The sequence below is a fragment of the Saccopteryx leptura genome, chromosome 1 (assembly GCF_036850995.1).
Source record: "Saccopteryx leptura isolate mSacLep1 chromosome 1, mSacLep1_pri_phased_curated, whole genome shotgun sequence".
NCBI lineage: Eukaryota > Metazoa > Chordata > Mammalia > Chiroptera > Emballonuridae > Saccopteryx > Saccopteryx leptura.
Genome location: NC_089503.1, coordinates 244602968 through 244624677, shown reverse-complemented (window position 1 = coordinate 244624677; position 21710 = coordinate 244602968). Strand labels below are relative to the sequence as shown.

At 48.5% G+C, this 21710-nt stretch overlaps 1 protein-coding gene and 1 pseudogene across 4 annotated transcripts in view; both read right to left on the bottom strand.

Annotated features, from left to right (window-relative positions):
- Positions 1-1485: 1485 nt before the first annotated feature.
- On the bottom strand, positions 1486-4577 carry LOC136376476 (heat shock 70 kDa protein 4-like; annotated as a pseudogene).
- A 2941-nt stretch (positions 4578-7518) lies between these two features.
- PLK5 (polo like kinase 5 (inactive)) overlaps positions 7519-21710 on the bottom strand; it is a 23996-nt gene continuing 9804 nt past the window's right edge. For 2 of the 4 annotated variants that reach the window (XM_066342520.1, XM_066342526.1), the window contains exons 2-15: positions 16915-17022; positions 16680-16796; positions 16138-16267; positions 15957-16044; positions 15758-15853; positions 14917-15115; positions 14627-14753; positions 14359-14435; positions 13420-13504; positions 13062-13139; positions 11794-11950; positions 10567-10696; positions 10359-10496; positions 7519-7905 (exon numbers count right to left, since the gene is read on the bottom strand). In XM_066342520.1, the coding sequence (XP_066198617.1) occupies positions 7720-7905; positions 10359-10496; positions 10567-10696; positions 11794-11950; positions 13062-13139; positions 13420-13504; positions 14359-14435; positions 14627-14753; positions 14917-15115; positions 15758-15853; positions 15957-16044; positions 16138-16267; positions 16680-16796; positions 16915-16989 (1683 nt within the window). In that variant the 5' untranslated portion in view covers positions 16990-17022 and the 3' untranslated portion in view covers positions 7519-7719. Of the gene's footprint in view, positions 7906-10358; positions 10497-10566; positions 10697-11793; positions 11951-13061; positions 13140-13419; positions 13505-14358; positions 14436-14626; positions 14754-14916; positions 15116-15757; positions 15854-15956; positions 16045-16137; positions 16268-16679; positions 16797-16914; positions 17023-17701; positions 18077-21710 lie in introns of those variants that run through there. The other 2 variants (XM_066342504.1, XM_066342512.1) reach the window with 2 other exon arrangements.

Genomic DNA, 21710 nt, shown 5'->3' with positions numbered 1-21710 from the left:
TCAGGTCTAGTAGTTTTTTGACTGTGACTTTAGGGTTTTCTATATACAATATCATATCATCTGCAAATAATGATAGTTTTACTTCTTCTTTTCCAATTTGGATACCTTTTATTTCTTTTTCTTGTCTGATTGCTGTGGCTAGGACTCCCAGAACTATGTTGAATAAGAGTGGTGAAAGGGGGCACCCATGCCTTGTTCCTGATCTTAAGGGGATTGCTTTTAATTTTTGCCCATTGAGTATGATGTTGGCTGTGGGTTTGTCATAGATGGCCTTTATCATGTTGAGGTATGTTCCCTGTATTCCCACTTTGCTGAGAGTTTTGATCATGAATGGGTGCTGGATTTTATCAAACACTTTTTCTGCATCTATTGAAATTATCATGTGGTTTTTCTCCTTCCTTTTGTTTATGTGATGAATCACATTGATTGATTTGCGAATATTGTACCAGCCTTGCCTCCCAAGAATAAATCCCACTTGATCATGGTGTATGATTTTTTTCATATATCGCTGGATCTGGTTTGCTAATATTTTGTTGAGGATTTTAGCATCTAAATTCATCAGGGATATTGGCCTATAATTTTCTTTCTTTGTGTTGTCTTTGCCTGGTTTTGGAATCAGAATTATACTCGCCTCATAAAAGGAGCTTGGAAGTCTTCCTTCCTCTTGAATTTTTTGAAATAGCTTGAGAAGGATAGGAGTTAGTTCTTTGAATATTTGGTAGAACTTACTTGTGAAGCCATCAGGCCCAGGACTTTTCTTTTTTGGGAGTTTTTTGATAACTGTTTCAATCTCATTTGTTGTAATCAGTCTGTTTAGGTTTTCTGATTCTTCCAGATTAATTTTTGGAAGATTATATGTTTCAAGGAATTTGTCCATTTCATCTAGGTTGTCTAGTTTTTTGGTGTATAGTTCTTCATAGTATTTTCTTACAATATTTTGTATTTCTGTTGTGTCAGTTGTTATTTCTCCACTCTCGTTTCTAATTTTATTTATTTGAGTCCTCTCTCTTTTTTTCTTGGTGAGTCTGGTTAAAGGTTCATCAATCTTGTTTACCTTTTCAAAGAACCAGCTCCTGGTTTCATTGATCCTCTGTATTGTTTCTTTAGCCTCTATTGTCATTTATTTCTGCTCTGATCTTTATTATTTCCTTTCTTCTACTAGCTCTGGGCTTTACTTGCTGTTCTTTTTCTAGTTCTTTTATTTTTTTATTTTTTTAAATTCATTTTAGAAAGGAGAGAGAGAGGGAGAGAGAGAGAAGGGGGGAGGAGCAGGAAGCATCAACTCCCATATGTGCCTTGACCAGGCAAGCCCAGGGTTTCAAACCGGCGACCTCAGCATTTCCAGGTCAATGCTTTATCCACTGCGCCACCACAGGTCAGGCCTCTAGTTCTTTTAGATGTAGGGTCAAGTTGTTTATTTGAGCTTTTTCTAGCTTCTTGAGGTTGTTTTGTTTTTGTTTTTTGTTTTTTGGTTTTTTTTAGCTTTATAATAATCTGTTTTAATATAAACAACTGTTGGAATCAATCTATGTCCATTTCAGGAAGCTTCTTGTCCGAATCCGAAGGCACAGCTGAGTCTGTGCACTGTGCAGCAGCCTGGGAACCCGGGCTGTCTCCTTGTCCGTCCACTGGTCCGTTCTGCTCTGCATTTTTTGGTTCCTCTTTTGGAGGCTCCACTTTGGGTTTGGGCTTTGAAATTATAGGACTACAGATACTTATCAGCTCCTTGATTTTAGCTTCAATGTCTTTTGCTTTGACAACTGGATCCATGGTCAGACTCTGCTTGTTCTGAAGATTTAGCTTCTTGTTCATCCACTCCATGGCCTCGTTCGTGCTCTTCTCCACCTTCCCCAGGTCAGCAGCATCCAAATGGTCATACTAGTCCTCCTTGTTTTTGAAAGAGCTGACTACTTTCATATAATGTTGAATTTATTTCCCTAGTTCTTCAAATAATTTTGGTCTTTCTTCAGATTCCTGGAATCTTATCTTAATAGGTTGACCTAGATTCTTTAACTCAGCCAATTTATTGACGTAAACTTGCTTTGGCTGGTCTTCTCCATCCTCATACAACCAATTTTCAGTATCTTCTAGTTTCAAAGTAAAATTGCTACGATCCTCTTCACTCACAAACTTTTCGTATTCCCCACTGAGCTTGTCTCTCATCTCATACACATATTCTTCTACTGCGTTCTTAGCATCATTCCTCTCCTTCTCCAGCTTATCCTGCATGATCATCTTACCCTCATTTTCAATGTACAAGTTGAGCATCTCTCTGTCTATCTGCCACAACAGCTGATTCTCAATTGGCAGGTCCACGGTACTGGTCTTCACTTTTGCTTTCTTGGCTTGAGGTGGTTGATCCATCTTTTTGTCTTTTGATCCAGCTTGGGAAGTCTCCATTTCTTCAGACTCAGCCTTATTTTCTGCTGGCATTTGCTGCTGTTGCTCTTCAACATGTGGTTCCTCTTGGTCCACTTGCATTTTCTCTTCCTCCTTTGCATTCTGATCTGTTTCCATTGGTTCCTCATTTTCCTCAAACTTGTGCACTTCCACTAGAGATGCACTGGACACACTGAAAATGCCATGGACATTTACTCGAACCTTGACTTTGACTTTCGAACTGGAGCCATCAGACTGAGGAGTGACTTTCTGAACAGAAAACTGAGCTATAGCAGGATCTGGGTAGGGCAAATTTTGAGGAGAGCTGTAATAGGCCTCAAGAGTGAAAGGCTCCTTTCTATAAAATGTGAGTACTTTAGAGAAAGGAGCAGCATGATTTTTTAGAAAGACTTCACAGTCACTTGACCCTTCTTCAGCTGGAAAATTCCATCTCAGAGATATTGGGTATGGAACTACGTCAGTGATAGAAAATTCTCTGACTTTGAAAGCAGGCGATAAGATTGCACACTGCAGTGCACAGCCTCGAGTGACGGCTTCATCGGCATTGAGTGTTGTACTGAGCTCTTTACCAAAAACTTTGCTCATCTTCTCTTTTACTTCAGGGATGCGTGTTGCACCACCAACTATCTCCACTGCATAAATATTTTCTTTCTTTAACTTGGCTTGTTCTAAAACACTACGAAGTGGCGGCTCCACTCTAGCTAAGAGATCAGCACACATCTCCAGAAATTTGCCTCTATTCATAGTTCCAGATACATCAACATCATTCATAAAACATTCGATGCTCAAAGAGAGATCTGAAGCATTTGCACTCATCAATTTCTTAAGTTTCTCACACTCTTGAGATAGTTGTAATAATGCACGGATTTTGGACTTTATGTCTAGCTTATATTTCTTTCCAAATTCTTCACAGAAGTGATTTACTAACACCTCATCAAATTTTCTGCCTCCCAGTGTTGTGTCAAATGCAGTGGCCAGAACTTTAAGTTTTCCTCTATTAAATGCACATACAGAAACTTGATAAGGAGAATGCCCCATGTCTATGAAAACTACATTTCTTGGTTTTTCTTCTAAGGCAGGAAGATCTTGCTTGTAGATTCCATATGCAAGAGCAACTGCAGTAGTTTCATTCATTAATCTCAGGCAATTGAGACCAGCAATCTGTGTTGCATCCATCACTGACCGTCTTTCTGCATCAGTATAGAAACAAGGAACTAAGACAACACAGTCCACAGCAGGCTTTTTAAGAACACTTTCTGCCTGACCAGGTGGTGGTGCAGTGGATAGAGTGTCGGACTGGGATGCGGAAGGACCCAGGTTCGAGACCCCGAGGTCGCCAGCTTGAGCGCGGGCTCATCTGGCTTGAGCAAAGAGCTCACCAGCTTGGACCCAAGGTCGCTGGCCCCAGCAGGGGGTAACTCGGTCTGCTGAAGGCCCATGGTCAAGGCACATGTGAGAAAGCAATCAATGAACAACTAAGAAGCCACAGCGCGCAACGAGAAACTGATGATTGATGCTTCTCATTTCTCTCTGTTCCTGTCTGTCTGTCCCTGTCTATCTCTGCCTCTGTAAAAAAAAAAAGAACACTTTCTGCTGTCTCCTTCAGTTTAGACAGAAGCATGGCAGTCACCTGTTCTGTGGTAAAATTTCGTTCTTCCTCCATATATGTCACCTTTATACCTGTTAATCCAGTGGGCAAATGAACAATATCATATGTGAGGTTAGATTTTTCTGCCTCTACAAATGGATCAGAGAATGCTCGGCCATGAAATCTTTTAAATCCTTGGACTGTGTTCTTTGCATTAGAAATGATCTGGCTTTTAGCTGCTGCTCCAATTGAACGATTCTTAGGACCGAAAGAAATGCAAGCCGGCGTGCAGCGGTCGCTGTACTCATTCGCTATGGTCTCGATGCCGACGGCGCGCGCCACAGTCACGTAGCAGCTCTGGAAGCCCAGATCTATGCCCACCACTGACATGGCGCTGGCTACAGCTCAGGCTCGAGCCCGGGTCGGCCGCCGAGACAGGACGCGGAGCACAACGGGGACAGCGCACGGAGAGTGGACCGCATGAGCTGGAGGAGCGGTGCTAGTGCAGGACTGGTGAGTGCCCACGCGAGAGCCGAGGTCCTCGGAAATGGAGCTGCTGTGGAGCGTGCTGCTTGGCCAGCTCCGGCTCAGCCGCAGAGAGGGCGCTGGGCAGCCGCATCTTTTGTTTTAAGGTGTGTCTTTTGTAGACAGCATATGTATGGGTCCTGTTTTCTTATCCATTCAGCTACCCTATGTCTTTTGATCGGATCATTTAATCCATTTACATTTAAGGTTATTATTGATATGTAATTATTTATTGCCATTTTATTCTTTAAAACTGTATTCCTCTTTTGCTATATTCTTTTTCTGCTTTGATCTGTTTACAACAGGCCCCTTAGCATTTCTTGCAGCCTTGGTTTGGTTGTAGTGAATTCCTTGAGTTGTTTTTTTTTTTCCGTCTGGAAAGCTTTTTATTTCTCCTTCAATTTTAAATGATAGCCTTGCTGGATAAAATAGTCTTGGTTGTAGGCTTTTGTTCTGCATTACTTTGAATATTTCTTGCCATTCCCTTCTGGCCTCAAGTGTTTCTGTTGAGAAGTCAAAAGTCATCCTTATGGGGGCTCCTTTGTAGGTGATAGTCTTTTTTTCTCTAGCAGCTTTTAATATTTTCTCTTTATCACTTAGCTTTGGTATTTTAATTATGATGTGTCTTGGTGTTGATTTCTTTAGGTTTCTCTTTAATGGAGTTCTCTGTGCTTCTTGAACATGTGAGATGTTTTCCTGCCTTAATTGAGGGAAGTTTTCAGCTATGATATGCTTAAACAAAGTCTCTATCCCTTGTTTTTTCTCTTCTTCAGAAACCCCTATGATGCGGATGTTATTTCTCTTCATGTTATCACAGAGCTCTCTTAGAGTTTTCTCAGACTTTTTGAGTCTCTTTTCTTTTTTCTGCTCTGCTTCCGTGCCTTTTTTTATTGTGTCCTCTAACTCACTGATTCGATTCTCAGCTTCATCCATCCTGCTTTTAATTCCTACCATTATGTTCTTCATTTCTGATATTGTATTTGTCATTTCTGACTGATTCTTTTCTATTATTTCAATGTCCTTTTTTATATTTGCTATCTCTTTATTTAGGTGTTCGTAATGACCATCTTTTGTTGTTCTAATATCTTTGAGCATCCTAACAATTGTTATTTTAAACTCTGCATCTGGTAATTTGGTTACATCTGATTCATTCAGGTCCTTTTCTGGGGATTTCTCTTGATTCATTTGTGTTGGATTTCTCTGCCTTCTCATTTTCTCTGTATAAAGGAAGGTTTTGGCCACTGGAGTCCACTGGGTGTGGCCTCTGTTCCCTAGGTATGGTCTGTCTGCAGGCCCACCACCCCCTCTACTGTTGCTGCCTAGGGCGTTTGGGTATGGGCATTGCCGGTGCCTGCCCACTGGGGCTGTTGCTGTGGTTTCTGCCTCTCCTTCACAGGAGTGGCTGTGATCACGTGCTCGGGTGTACAAGCCTTGGTGGCCTTGGCCTTTGCCCCACCCCCGTGGGTGGCGTTATGCTCAGCCCTGAGGGCAGTGGCGAGCACCTTTGCTCAGCTGTGGGTCTCCACCTGTTTTCGGGCTTTCGCCCTGCCCTTGCAGGAGGAGCCCTCTCATGGGAAGGCTGCAAGCCTTGGTTCCACCTACCACCACCTCTTTTAAGAAGAACAATTTCTCCTCCCACATCTGGCCACACCAAGGCATTTGACTTTCTGACTGATCCTACCAGCTACCTCCATTTCCTCCCCAGTCCTTACATTTCAGATTTTATTCATCCCCTCATTCCATTAAAAGAAACAATATGGGGCCCTGGCCAGTTGGCTCAGTGGTAGAGTGCCAGTCCAGTGTGTGGAAGTCCTGGGGTTTGATACCCATCCAGGGCACACAGGAGAAGCGCCCATCTGCTTCTCCACCCTTCTCCCTCTCCTTTCTCTCTATTTCTCTCTTCTCCTGTAGCTCAGGCTCCATTGGAGCAAAGTTGGCCTGGGCACTGAGGACAGCTCCATGGCTTCTGCCTCAGGCGCTAGAATGGTTCCAGCCACAACGGAGCAATGTCCCAGATGGGCAGAGCATCACCCCCTGATGGGCATGCCAAGTGGATACCAGTTGGTGCATGTGGGAGTCTGTCTGACTGCCTCCCCAATTCTAATTTCGGAAAAATACAAAAAAAAAAAAAAAGAAAGAAAGAAATAAGATGGCTCTCTACACACAAATGCAGAAAAATACATCCAGACACATGGTTGAGGGGAAAAGATAGAATGTACTGATGGTTTAATTCTTTTTTTTTGTTTGTTTTTTTGTTTGTATTTTTCTGAAGTTGGAAACGGGGAGGCAGTCAGACAGACTCCCGCATGCGCCCAACTGGGATCCACCCGGCATGCCCACCAGGGAACGATGCTCTGCCCATCTGGGGCATTGCTCTGTTGCAACCAGAGCCATTCTAGCGCCTGAGGCAGAGGCCACAGAGCCATCCTCAGTGCCCGAGCCAATTTTGCTCCAATGGAGCCTTGGCTGTGGAAGGGGAAGAGAGAGACAGAGAGGAAGGAGAGGGGGAGGGGTGGAGAAGCAGATGGGCACTTCTCCTGTGTGCCCTGGCTGGGAATTGAACCCGGGACTCCTGCACACCAGGCTGACGCTCTACCACTGAGCCAACTGGCCAGGGCGGTTTAATTCTTTTCTACGGGAACATAAGTGTATGTCAATGGATAGAAAATAAGAGGACCCTCTCTAGGAAGCATATTCCCCCCAACCTCAAGTTATCACAGGTGACAGTTGTGCCGATCATTTTGCCCCTGCATAACACAGGTCACCATCTTTCCAGTCCCCAACATCCATTTCCTCACTGCCCATCTATTAAGCAAATTCCTATATTTTAGATTTTTGGTCATTCCAGAACACCACTATGGTAACTTCTGTGTTGGTGAAAATCTGACCTGCCTGTCTCTACCACAAGGAACAGTGGACTCATACCATGCTACATTTGAGTACTGCCTTGCTGAAGCCCCTCAAACTCCCCCAAAGAGAGTCAGACAGCAAGCTACATGGTCAATTTTTCTTTAATGCAAAAAGAACAAAGCTGAACAAAAGTCTGGGTTAAATAGTCATCCCATGAAGCAAGGACCCCCACCTCCCATGCATCTGCAACTCCCCCAGCTACCCTCTAGGACATGCCCTCTGGAGGAACAGGTACAGAAGTGGAGCTTGGGTCCCTGGCATCAACATGCAGAGGTCCATTCTGACCCTTGGAGGCTCTAGATGCTCTGCAGCATGCAGAGAGCGTGATGCAGGTGTTGGCGAGCAGCTGGGGGACAGCCATGGCTCCGCAGGGTCTCCAGCGTGTAGGAGACACCAGGCTGGCCCCGTTCCCAGACTGTGAGCAGCAACTCTTCACCACCCCCACTCAGCACTAGTTGAACCTGGCCTCTACTACAGCTGACCTGCCAATGGTTAAGGAGCTGAGGTTAAGGAGAGAAGACTTCCCCAGATTTGGCCCTCCAGAGAAAAGGACAAAGGGACAGGGCACTGAAAAGCCCCTGATCAGGGTCTCAGTGGCTGCCCCACTCCTAGGAACTCAGAGTCAGGAACCCAGAGTTCTACAGAATCAGAAACAGGTTCAGACAGGACTCACCTGCCCACAGTCATCTAGTAAGATCCCCATTCTTAATCCTGTGACTTGGGGAATTCCAGTCCCTTACCAAGTACCAGTTTCCCCTAGTGTCCTTCAGAGCTGTGAAGACAGTGTTCTCTGAGACCCAGTGCAACTCAGAGCCTAACCCACACGCTAGTCTGAACAGTTAGTTGTTTTTCCTACAGTAAAAAATTAAAAGCAGCCCTGGCCGGTTGGCTCAGCGGTAGAGCGTCGGCCTGGTGTGCGGAGGACCCGGGTTCGATTCCCGGCCAGGGCACACAGGAGAAGCGCCCATTTGCTTCTCCACCCCTCTGCCGCGCTTTCCTCTCTGTCTCTCTCTTCCCCTCCCGCAGCCGAGGCTCCATTGGAGCAAAGATGGCCCGGGCGCTGGGGATGGCTCTGTGGCCTCTGCCCCAGGCGCTAGAGTGGCTCTGGTCGCAATATGGCGACACCCAGGATGGGCAGAGCATCGCCCCCTGGTGGGCAGAGCGTCGCCCCCTGGTGGGCGTGCCGGGTGGATCCCGGTCGGGCACATGCGGGAGTCTGTCTGACTGTCTCTCCCTGTTTCCAGCTTCAGAAAAATGAAAAAAAAAAAAAAAAAATTAAAAGCAATTAAAAGTGTTTAAAATAGCCTGACCAGGCCGTGGTGCAGTGGGTAAAGCGTCGGACTGGGATGCGGAAGACCCAGGTTCGAGACCCTGAGGTCGCTGGCTTGAGCGCGGGCTCATCTGGTTTGAGCAAAAAGCTCACCAGCTTGAGCCCAAGGTTGCTGGCTCAAGCAAGGGGTTACTTGGTCTGCTGAAGGCCCGCGGTCAAGGCACATATGAGAAAGCAATCAATGAACAACTAAGGTGTTGCAACGCGCAATGAAAAACTAATGATTGATGCTTCTCATCTCTCCGTTCCTGCCTGTCTATCCCTCTCTCTGACTCTCTCTCTCTCTCTCTCTCTCTCTCTCTCTCGCTGTAAAAGAAAAAATTAAAAAAAAAAAAAGTATTTAAAATAATAATGAGCCTGACCAGGCGGTGGCGCAGTGGATAGAACGTTGGACTGGGATGCAGAGGACCCAGGTTCGAGACCTCAAGGTCGCCAGCTTGAGCATGGGCTTATCTGGTTTGAGCAAAGGCTCACCAGCTTGGATCCAAGGTCGCTGGCTCGAGCAAGGGGTTACTTGGTCTGTTGAAGGCCCGTGGTCAAGGTACATATGAGAAAGCAATCAATGAACAACTAAGGTGTTGCAACGCGCAACGAAAAACTAATGATTGATGCTTCTCATCTATCTGTCCCTGTCTATCTTTCTCTCTGACTCTCTCTCTGTCTCTGTAAAAAAATAAAATAAAATAAAACTTGTTTTTTAAAAAAGTGTTTAAAATAATAATGAAGTATCATATGCTACTGCTTTTGAAATGTTTTAGGACTGGCTGTGATTTCTCAGAAATTGCCAGGACTGCTCAGGAAAACAACTTAAAAATGATTTTCCACCTGACCAGGTGATGGCGCAGTGGATAAAGCGTCAAACTGGAACACAGAGGATCCAGGTTTGAAATCTTGAGGTTGCCGGCTTGAGCGCAGGCTCATCCAGTTTGAGCACAGGCTCACCAGCTTGAGCATGGGGCCGCTGGCTTGAGCATGGGATCATAGACATGACCCCATGGTCGCTGTTTTGAAGGTCAAGGTCACTGGCTTGAGCCCAAGGTTGGTGGCTTGAGCAAGGGATCACTCACTTTGCTATAGCCCCCCCTCAGGTCAAGGCACATATGAGAAGGCAATCAATAAACTACTAAGGTGACACAATGAATAATTGATGCTTCTCATCTCTCTCCTTGTCTGTCTGTCCCTATCTGTCCCTCTCTTTGTCTTTCTCTCTGTCACACACACACAAATGATTTTCCAAAGAAATGACATTTTGGCAGCTGCTAAATATAACCATCTGTGAAGATGACCCCCAACTTTGTTTTGCCATTACTTACACACATTTTCTTTTCAATTTTGCAGTTTTGGTACTTAGGAGTAAATACTTTGCCTCCCTCGGGGTAGGGGTGAGGGTGTTATATGAGTGGGACACTTGAATCTATGTTAACACAATAAATTAAAATTAATAAAAAATTAAAAAAATACTTTGCCTTTCTTCTGGGAGCCAGCTATTTCCTGGAGCACCCCTCAGCAGTGCACTGGAACAGCTGACATGGTCTGGGGGACAGGTTTGCTCCCAACCTGCTGACTCCCTGCCAGGGGCTCCTGAGAATGAGAGCCCATGCTTACCTGCATCATCCCATCACTGAAGAACAGCAGCAGGGCCTCCTGGGACACAAGGAAGCGCAGAAGGCAGAAGCTGGAGCTGGCAGACTGGATGGGCACAGGCAGGCCCCCCTCCTGTGGACAGACCCAGCCATGAGGGTCCTAGAGCGAGGGCCTCTCCACCTGCCAGTCTCACGGCCCCACCAGCCCCACTGGCTCTGCCGGCCCTCACCTTCCGCAGCCGTTGCTGCATGTAGCCAGCAAAGAGTCGCAGGACAGCCAGCTTGGCGCTCAGTGGGCTGGGTATGTCCCTCAGAGCAAATGTTTCCAGTTTCCCTCGGTCTGGCATATAGCTGACTTGCCTGAAGGCAAGGACACAGGGCAGTGCCACCTGTCATAGCCTCTGGCCTAGGCACCTCAGGCCAGGATACCTTCCCACCCAGCCACACCTTGTTGGACAGTGGCTTTGAAGACCAGCTCCACACTGACCATCCCTCTTTGTGGGTCCAGCCCCAGCCCCTCTCCTGAACTCCAGACCCGTGGAACCATGGTCTCAGCCTGTCCACTGAGATCCTGATTGACCCCTATACCCAGCCTCCTGCCATTTCCCATCTGGCCCAGAGGCTGCTCCATCCTTCCCACCTGCAAACTCAGTTGAGATTATAGCTTCCTTGCATCTCTATTCTACCACCACCCCAGCCCAAGTCACTGCCATTGCCCAGATGACTAGTCCAACTACCTCCCTTCAGGTCCCTACATCACTCCTGCAAGAGAGAGCTTGTTAAAAGTATGAATCATTCCTGGCATAGTAGCTCAGTTGGTTAGAGCATCATCCTGATACACCATGGTTGTGGGTTCAATCCCTAGTCAGGGCATATATAAGAATCAACCAGTGATTGTATAAATAAGTGGAATTACAAATTGATGTTTTTCTTTCTTTCTCTCTCTTTCCCTTCCTTTCTCTCTAAAAATTAATAAATTATAAAAAAGTGAATCAGATCCCTCCTTCCTACCCCAACCGCAACAGTGGCCTTCAAGGCCACTGACTTCAAATCCTCCTTGTCTCCCCCTCACTCACTTTGGAGTCCCCACTGTTCCTCAAACCCACCATGCTCAGTCCTATCTTGGGGGCTTTGCACATGCTATCTCCTGTGCCTCAAATGCTGTTCCCAACAAACTCCATTTCACCATTCATGTCTTGCCTGAATGTCACTTCTTCAGAAAGCCCCTTTACAACCATGCTGTCATAAGCCACCTCTACCCCAATCTGTCACCTCACCAGGTCATTTCCTTCAGAAAAGTGCTACCTGAAATCAACTTATTTGTTTATCATTGTTCTTCCCCACCAGACAGTGAGTGCCTATAGGTGTGTACACTAGGTACTTAAATACTTAAGGAATGGATGAAGAAAGGCAGGGGAGAGCCTGGCCCCCAAGGGAACAGGAGCCCCATGACTTACCCCCCTGGAGGGCGCAGGGCCATGTGGGTACCATCTCGAAACAAGACACCACTGCCCCTGTCTGACAGCTGGTAGCCAAAGCCATACTTGCTGGAATAATCCACCCACTTGGGGGCCCAGAGGATAGACCGCTGTTCTCTTGGGAGGTCCTGCATGGCTGGGCACAAAGACGAGTGAACTGAGTGGGGGCCCGGGAGGGCCTGGTAGAGGGACAGCAGTTGCACTGGAGATGTTGAAAAAAGTCATAAAAGGAGGAAACTAACTCTTGCTTTGCACAGGGTGGACTGGGACGTGGGGATCACTCACTGCCTCTGGAAATGAGTGATTCTGAAACACCTATAATGTTCAAAATACCATTAAGGCTTTGTTTTATATGATTAAAAAAGTATTTGTGTTAAAAATAAAAATCGTTCAGTACCATGTGGGATCCTGTATCTGTTCCTGGGAAAGAAAAAAAGGCATTCGTGGAAAAATGGGATATCTAGTGGCCAGGGACAGATGGAACTTCATGCTGTCTTGATAGCTTCTCTGAAAACTTATCTCGTTCTCTTTTACTGTTTATTTAAAACATTGAAATAAAAGTTGGCTCCAGTTGATTAAAGACAAGCTTAGAGTTTGGAGTTCTTGTGCTACACGATCAGGGGAGGCTGAACAAAGAAGCAAAATGGATCCCGTGAAGGAAAGAAGGCTTGGGGCTCCCTCTCCATGCAAGGCAGGACCAGTGGGTGGTGAATGTTAAGGAAAGGGAGAGAAAGAGGGCTTGGGGATCTGGGACTCTGGGACATGGGAGAGGATCCCATCTCAGGGTATGTCTGGCACATGGGTTAGGGGGTTGTTGATGGTCTGATGTCTCATTTCCTCCCTCCGTTTTCCTCAGTCTCCTTTCTAATTCTCAAGCAGGACTGGATTACAAATTATAGAGATTTAGACCATGAAAAGATGAGGCTGCCCCCCAGAGCTCTCCCCAACATGTCACTCAAAATAAAGTCATTGTAAAGTATACATACAGAGGTCTCAGAAAGTTCCGGACTTCTCACACAAGGATAGCCTGCATCATACTATCATCAGCCTTCTCGGACAGGTAAGGAAACGGAGGCACAAAGAGTTAAGTGACATGCCTGAAGTCACTGTGTCCTGAAGCCTCCCTTAAACCTGTCTTCCCATAGAGCCCCAGAAATATACCCTGTGGGAGCCTGAATGGAGACAGGGTACTTGTCCTCAGAGATTAAGAGGCAGGGAAGCTCCTGCAGCCTGGGCTGTGCTCCTACCTGGAGGTCCAGGATCCAGGCAGAGCTGTAGCTTTCTAATGGCCTCCTCCACCTCCCGCCTTGGGCTCCCCTCAGGCCCTGGGGAGACAGATCTATGTGAGGTCAGGAAGAGAAGGAAAGAACAAACAGGCCTGGGCCCCCACTATAAGGGGCTTCTCTAACCAGCCCCACCCCAAGCTCCTGCATCTGAGAAAAATCTTATTTTAAACCCAGAAGGATTCCAGACATCATTCCCATTTTACAGGTGAGAAAGTTGAGGCCAAGAGAGCCACAACCCTGGCAAAACACTGTCTTTGTCCCCTGCCTCTAGACCCTCACACTCTATCCACAGTCCCTACCTAGAAGAGAGTCTACTCACCAGCCGGGTCACTCTGGAGGGTTCCTTGGCTGAGCAGATGGACAGGGACCTTGAGTCGGGGAGCCCCTCTATCCAACAGGGAAGCCTAGGAGGGAGTAGCAAGGATGAGGGAGGGGTGCCCCATCCCATAGGCGGAGGCCTGAGTTGAGTGAAGGGATCCAACCTCCTCACTCTGAAGACCCCCTACTTCTCCCCTTGCTCAGTGGTTGTTTTTTTCTTTGTTTGTTTTTGTTTTTGCTTTGTTTTTCTACAGGGACAGAGAGAGTCAGAGAGAGGGATAGACAGGGACAGACAGGAACGGAAAGATGAGAAGCATCAATCATCAGTTTTTCGTTGCGAGACCTTAGTTGTTCATTGATTGCTTTCTCATATGTGCTTTGACCATGGGCCTTCAGCAGACGGAGTAACCCCTTGCTTGAGCCAGCGACCTTGGGTCCAAGCTGGTGAGCTTTGCTCAAACCAGATGAGCCTGCACTCAAGCTGGTGACCTCAGGGTCTCAAACCTGGGTCCTCTGCATCCCAGTCCAACGCTCTATCTACTGCGCCACCGCCTGGTCAGGCAGTGGTTTTTTTTTTGTTGTTGTTTTTTGCTTTTTTTTAATGCTAGCCTTTAATTATAAATGACCTCTCCAGCAACAAGGAGTATAGAGTCAAGCAAACATTTACTAAGAGATTCTGCTGCTATCAGTAGTTTCCTCCCCCCCTTCTTTTATTGATTGATTTTAGAGAGAGGAAGGAGGGGAAAGAGATCAATTTGTTGTTCCCTTTGTTTATGGATTCGCTGGTTGATACTTGTATGTGCCCTGACCAAGGATCAAACCCGCAAACTTGGTGTATCAGGGCGATGCTCTAACCAACTGAGCTACCCGGCTAGGGCCTCCCTCTGCTCCATCTTGCAGTGAGGGTTCTCTCCTTGTGTCCCATACCCTAAGCCCTCACCTCACTGCCCCACTCCATGGTGTCAGGATTGGGACCATCTTCTCCTGGACATGAGGCCACATCAAGAGTGCAGGGGCCTGAGGGAGGCACAGGATTTTGAGGGTTGCAGAGCCTGGCCCCATGCAGGTGGAGGTACTTGCCATCCATATCCACCTCTGTCATGAATGTGAGTTACAGAGCAGGTGGAAAGCATGACAGGTACATGAGGTACAGCACAGGTATTGGGCAGGTAGGAGCAAGTGAGGGGTGGGCAAGGGGTGATACTCACAGGGTAGCTGGCACTGGCTCAGCAGCAGCTGGCCCACTTTCCGGAAAAGCCTGCCCAGAGGCTGGGAAATCGTGAAGATGGGTGGGCTGTAGCAGGAGTGGGGTGGCAGCCGGTCTGGAGTGAAACCCTTCAGAATAGGGCGTTGGTGATCAGCACCCCAATCAGGGTGGCTCCTGAGTACCTGGGCCACCTGGGGGTCCTGACCTTCCTGGGTCCTTGGCTGAGATGCCCCAGTGAAGCACCCAAATATCCAGCTCCACGTGTGGCACCACCTGCTGAACACCACACACCTGTGTGAAGAAGTTGTCCTGCAGTAAGTGGTCCAGGCTGGGACGCTTGGCCGGGTTGGGTGCCAGCAGGCGGGCGATGAGGCGACAGGCATTGGGTGATAGGTGGGAAGGCTCTGGGTAACAGCCATCTCGAATATTTTGATACATCTCTGACAGGGGAGCCACCACAAAGGGAGGGGCGCCAGTCAGCACCATGTACCTGGGTAGGAGGGGAGGGAGCAGGAACCTGGGTGTCTATTTGCATCTGTCTTGGGCTGGTTCAGAGTCAACTCACACCTACCTGTGCCACCTGGCCACACTTACCCACACTTCCCTACTCTGTACATGCTTCCCAGACATCCACATTCCCATACCTGCCCTACATCCCCTCCCACTAGGCCATGCCTGTCTGCTCAGTAGACACCAGCATCTTTAGATGCCAGCTTGTACCTGTACATACCTGAATGCACCTGTCCAATTTTCTTTTATGCATGCTCACACCTGCTCCATTCCTGCATGTACTTCATACCTTTATATATTCCCTGATTTGCCTGTGCACCTAGTACCTGCACATACCTGTCCACATTCAAAGATGATCTTTTACATACATCCATCCTCCCATATCCCTTATGCATACCTGCTTGCTTAAATGATGGTTGGTGTGTGCTCCTCCTACCTATCCCATATCTGTTCACATCAATCATGTATATGCTCACACCAGTCTGTCCCCCACTCAACCTCCCCTGTACCTACTTATACCCATCCTTACCTCCCTACATGCTTTCTCCTGCCCATACTTGCCACCACCTGGGCACATTCTGGCCCCTCTTCCCCAGGCCCAGGCTCCCAGGACCCCACTCACATGATGCAGCCCAAAGCCCAGATGTCTGACTTGCAGGAATGCCCATTCCTGGAGACAACCTCTGGGGCCAGGAAGTTTGGGGTCCCACAAAGCACTCTGGGAAGGGATAATTGGGGGGCTCAGGAAGGCTGGGACCCCCATGCCAGATCAGGTTCACCTGTGCCCACCCCGAGAGACTACTCTGAACCTCCACCCTCACCTATGGCATCGGCCCCCTGGCCCCACCCTGGCAGCCAGCCCCAGATCTCCAATCTTCACCTCCATGTTCTCATTCAGGAAAAAGTTACCTGGTGGGAGGGAAGGCATGGGTATAAGAGAGGGAGCCAAGTCCCAGCTCCCATGGTCCCCACAGTCCCCACAGCTCCCCTCCCCAAACTCACTGAGCTTTAAGTCTCGGTGCACAATAAGTTGCTGGTGCAGGTAGTGCAGGCCGCGGACCAGACCCCGCAGGTAGTAGCGCACTTCAGGCTCCGTCAGTGTCTTCCGTACCTCCAACACATGGGCCAGTGACTGCAGGTGACCCACAGGCCACAGCACCAGTACAAGGGAGACACAGATGAGCTCAAGTGTATTTAAGTGGGAAAAAGGATGGCAAGGGGTCTATGAAGGCACCACTAAGTTCAGCTGGGGGCATGGGCACGGCTAATTGCAGGAAGGACTCAGATGAGCATGGGTATGCTCAGCTGGGCCCAGGTACCACAGATGAGTATGAGATGAGCCTGGTGACTACAGAATAAAGTGGACACAAACGTATACAGGTGAGCGTAGGTGAGTCAAGAGAGCCTAGGATGAGCATAGATGAGCATGGTGTGGGCACAGGTAGAAACAGGTTAAGTGCAGACAGAATACAGGGGTGGATGCAGATGAGCACAGCAGACGCGGGGGGTGTGCAGGCTCCCTCTCTGCTCCACCCCTGGGGCACCTGGCGGCTGCAGTACTCCAACACCATGTATACGTGGTCAGAGTCAGCAAAGTGTCCGTGGAAGGCCACGATGTTGCGGTGTCGCAGGCGGCTGTGCAGGGCAATTTCTCTATCCACCTGCAAGCACAGCCCTATGTGTACACACCCTGCACGCAGTATTCATACCAATGGGCATCTTCAAGGGCAGGGACCTCTCTGGCAACGGGAACCCTGGGCACTTAGGTGGGGGCCATACCTTCCCACTGGAGCGCAGACCTCCAGCCCCACCACGCGGCACCACCTTGAGAGCAAACACGGTGCTGGTGGACATGTCAGTCAGCTTATAGCAGCGGCTGAAGGCGCCCTTCAGGAGGGATTCACAAATTCAGTGGACAGTCGTGTACAGGTGTATGGGCAGGCATCTAGGCATCTTCACACACACACACACACACACACACACACACACACACACTTGAGACACACAAACACACTGCTCCCACCCTCATACCTGGACACACAATGCAACATATAGGAAAAAACATAGGGACATATTCACTCAGACAGACAAATCTATACCAGGCACAGAAAGCAAAGATGGGTAACGCATTTAGAGACACACACACACACACACACACACACACACACACACACACACACCTGGAGACAACACGAGAGCGTTTAGAGAAAGATGCGGAGACCCTTTACAACACTTGGTGATAGCACACTCATACCCCTGGACACACAACTCACGGACACCGCATAGCCCGCCAAATACCCGTTCCCGTCACACAATGCACGCCCTACAGCGGGCCCACTACAGACCAGGCGCCCAGTTCAACGCCAGACCTCAAACTCATGCGGACACACAACAAATATAGAGACAAAGCCGGGGGCACAACTGGCAAACAAGCTGGATGTACACCGTTCCGCTGCACTCAGAACCGCGGCTGCACAGTCCGCCCCGTCCCGCCCTACCCCACCAGGACCCCCGCCCTGCCCAGCCTGGCCCCCTCGCCGCGAAGCGGGGGTGCCCGGGTTCCCACCTTGCCGATCAGCTTTCCGCGCTTGTAGACGCGCCCCGAACCCGGGTCGCGCAGGAAAACCGAGACCAGAGGGCGGCAACTGCGCCGCCGCCGCCGCCGCCAGCGCGGCCCGGGCTCCATCCCGCGCGGGGCCCTGCCGGGAGCACGGTGCTGGCGCCGGCGCAGCCTCCCGCCTGGACCACCACACCAAGCGGGCCTCGCTGTCCCGGGGCGCGTCTTACTGGCTTAACAGAGAAAAGAGAGGGCGGAGTCCCGACGCTCCTGGGCGGATCGCGGCGGGAGGGGGCAGGTGAGTGGAAGGCGCGTGGACGTGCGGATACTGACCCGGTGGCGGGAGTTATAGTGACAAGAGCAGCGCTCGCACCCGAGCGCCAACCCGGTGCAATCAGACTGGCTCTTTTCAATCCTGCACCTCCCGCCAAACTGTGAATTGTCAGAGATTTCACTGAACCGGAAACTGAGTCCCAGAGGGATTGTCTCATTCTTTCAGAGGCCTCGCAAGGAAAGGTGGGTGGGGTTGGGACTTGGTGGGCTCTCCCCAAAGTGCACTTGAGAAGTGAGTCTAGTCATTCATTCTGAATACCTGTGACTAGGTCTTTTCTGCTGGGTGAGTCCCTGGCACGCACATGATATTGTGGGGCTTGATTAGCTGGGCTCTGAGGGATGCAGCAGGATTCAGAGGCTGAGAAAGAAGCCCAATATCTCTGGAGCTAAGGCTGGTGGGGAGGAGAATGAGGCCTGGGCAGGGACCCAGAAGGGAGAGTGGGACCCAACCTCTGGGTTGGGAGGTGTCATATACAAAGGACACTTGACAGTGAAAAGGGGCAGGATTTAGGAACCCATGGGTGGACACTGGGGTTTATGATTCCTGGCAGGGGCTGCCAAAGAGAGGCAGTCAGATGGGAGAACAAGTGGGCAGACTGGACACCCTGAGGGCATCTCTGAGCTGTGACCTAACTTCATTTCTAGGCGCTTTCCTTGCCTCTTCCATTTCACTGTTACACCAATCCTGGAGCACTGGCCCATCCCCATTTTATAAGTGAGCACACTGAGGCCTAGGAAGGTTAGGTGCTTATCCAGCCAGGAAAGGATAGTGCTGGGTTTGAATTTGTGCTGCTGCCTCTGCTGCCTCAGTATTAATCCACAAATGTTACATAACACAATGAATGGGGAGGGATTAGTAGGGTTCTTTGTGGCTGGAATCAGACCTAGGAATTTTCCAGAGACCAGATTTCGGAATCTGGCCAGGCATGCCACCAGGGATAGGAAACACTTTCTGAGTTGAGTTGTCACATGGTCACCTGGCACATCATATAGAGGCCCCAGTGCCTTTGAAGACTCATAGTGGGGGCGGCTTCAGTGCCAGGGCCAAGAGTTTCAGGCCAGTGAAGGGGATCAGCTGGCTGTGGCCAGGGAACTGAATCCCCTGCTATTGAGAACCGGGTACAGCAGGACAGAAGGTGGTCAGCTGGGGGGGGGGCATCCATGGGTCTGAACAGTTATGTCACTGTCGCTCTGGAATCCACGGGGACAGACAGCTGATTCCTTCTCAATAGCACACCTCCATCCGTGTGCTAATTCACATATTTATGAAATATTGTGGGGGAATCTATGCTGGGCTCTGCATGCCCAAAACAGACCCACTTGGCCCTTGGAAAACACTGCCAGGAAATCATCCAGACTTAAATTAGCCTGGGGGCTGGGAGGTTTCCAGAGGTGAATGTAAGCCAGGCCCCTCTGGGCACTGGTTTGCCCTGGAGGTATGTGTTATTCTTAGCTTCATGTTAGAGAAGAGGAAACTGAGGCTCAGGAAGGCATTTGCGGACCTGACCTGTGGTGGCACAGTGGATAAAAGCTTCAACCTGGAACGCTGAGGTTGCTGGTTTGAAACCCTGGGCTTACCTGGTCAAGGCACATATAAGACTGGATGTTTATTGCTCCTCCCTCTCCTCTCTCTCTTTCTCCTCTAAAAAACTGAATAAAAATATTTTTAAAAAGAAAGAAAAAGGAAGGCACTTGCAAGCCCACTGGCTGTGGCCAAGCCCTGCCAGATGTGTAGGTTAGTAGATGCAGAGCCTCTGTCCCCCTAAACTATTCCCCCAGGCTTCCTGGGAAGGAAGGCAAAGCCCACATAGTGGATTGGGTGGCTAAGACCATTAACCCCCAGAAGTTCTCTAGGAAGGGAGAAGATTCTGAATTTCCTAGCTGGTGGCCACACAGCTGTCCTGTCAGCTGGCCCCTCTGCACAAATACTAGTCTTCCCTACCTCTTGGCTGCCCAATAGGTTTTTCTGGCTTGGCCTCCACCACAGGGTTGGCAAGACCTCCCCTTCCCAGCCTGTACCATGCTGAGCAGGTACCTCCCTCCCCAGAACTCTAGAATGAAAAACCTAGACTAAAACAAAAAACATGGCTGGTCACAGCAGCACAATTTACAACAACCAAAAGGAGGAAACAACCTAAATGTCCAGTGATGGATAAATGGATAAAAGTGGTTCATCTGACACTGGAATTTTATTCAGCCTTAGAAAGGTAGAAAACTCTGGCCCTGGCCCAGTAGCTCAGTTGTTTAAAGTGTCATACCAACATGTCAAGTTTGCAGGTTACATCCCTGGTCAGGCCACATACAAGTATCAACCAATGAATGCACAAATAAGTGGAACAACAAATTGATTTTCTATCTCTCTCTCTCCTTTCCTTTCTCGCTAAAAGTTAATTTTTATAAAAAGAAAGGAAACTCTGCAATAAGCCATACACAGGAGGATGAATACTGTGTGATTCCACTCATGAGGTCCGTGGAGGAGTCAAATTCAAAGAGATAGAAGATAGATGGTGGGTGATGGGCTAGGGGAGGGGAAGGAGAGGAGGTTAGTGTTTAATAGGGACAGCATGTCAGTTTGGGAAGTTAAGAAAGTTCTGGAGATAGATGGTGGTCATGGTTGTACAACAATGTGAGGATACTTAATGCCCCTGAGCTGTGCACTTAAAAATGGTTAAGATAGGCCTGCCTGGTGGTGGTGCAGTGGATAGAGCATCAACTGGGACGCTGAAGTCTCAGGTTTGAAACCCCAAGGTCACCGGCTTGAGCGTGGAATCATTGACATGATCCTATGGTTGGTAGCTTGAGCGCAAAGGTCGCTGGCTTAAGCAAGAGGTCAATGGCTGAACTGGAGCCCCCGGTCAAGGCACATATGAGAAGCAATCAATGAACAACTAAAGTGTCGGAACTACGAGTTGATGCTTCTCATCTCTCTCCCCTCCTCTCATTCTCTCTAAAAAAAATGGTTAAGATGGTAAAGTTTATGTTATACTGTATATATTTTGCCAAAAGAAAAAAACATATTGGATTCTCCACTCTACCCCCCAAAAAGCAGGACTTACTAAAACCCCCATTTTACTTTTATTTAAAATATATATATATATATATATCTTAAATATATATATATTTTACGTGAGAGGCAGAGAGATAGTGAGACAGACTCTTGTATATACCCTGACCTGGATCCACCCAGCAACCCCGTCTCAGACCGATGCTTGCAACTGAGCTATTTTTAGCACCTGAGGCTGACACACTCAGACCAAAGGAGCTGTCTTCAGCGCTGGGGCCAAACCCAAACCAATCAAGCCACTGGCTGTGGGCAGGGAAGAGGGAGAGAAGGGGGAGAAGTAGGTGGAGCGAAGCAGATGGTTGCTTCTCCTGTGTGCCCTGACCAGGAATTGAACACAGGATGTCTACATGCTGGGCCAACGTTCTATCCACTGAGCCACCAGCCAAGACCTATTTTTTAAAATATATTTTTAAAATGTTTTAATTCAGGGGTCAGGAACCTATGGCTCACTAGCAGATGTGGCTCTTTTGATGGCTGCATCTGGCTCACAGACAAATCTTTAATAAAAATAAAAATAATGTTAAAAATATAAAAATTCTCATGTATTACAGTCCATTCATTTCCTACCGCTCATGTTCATGGTTGCAGGTGGCTGGAACCAATCACAGCTGTCCTCCAGGA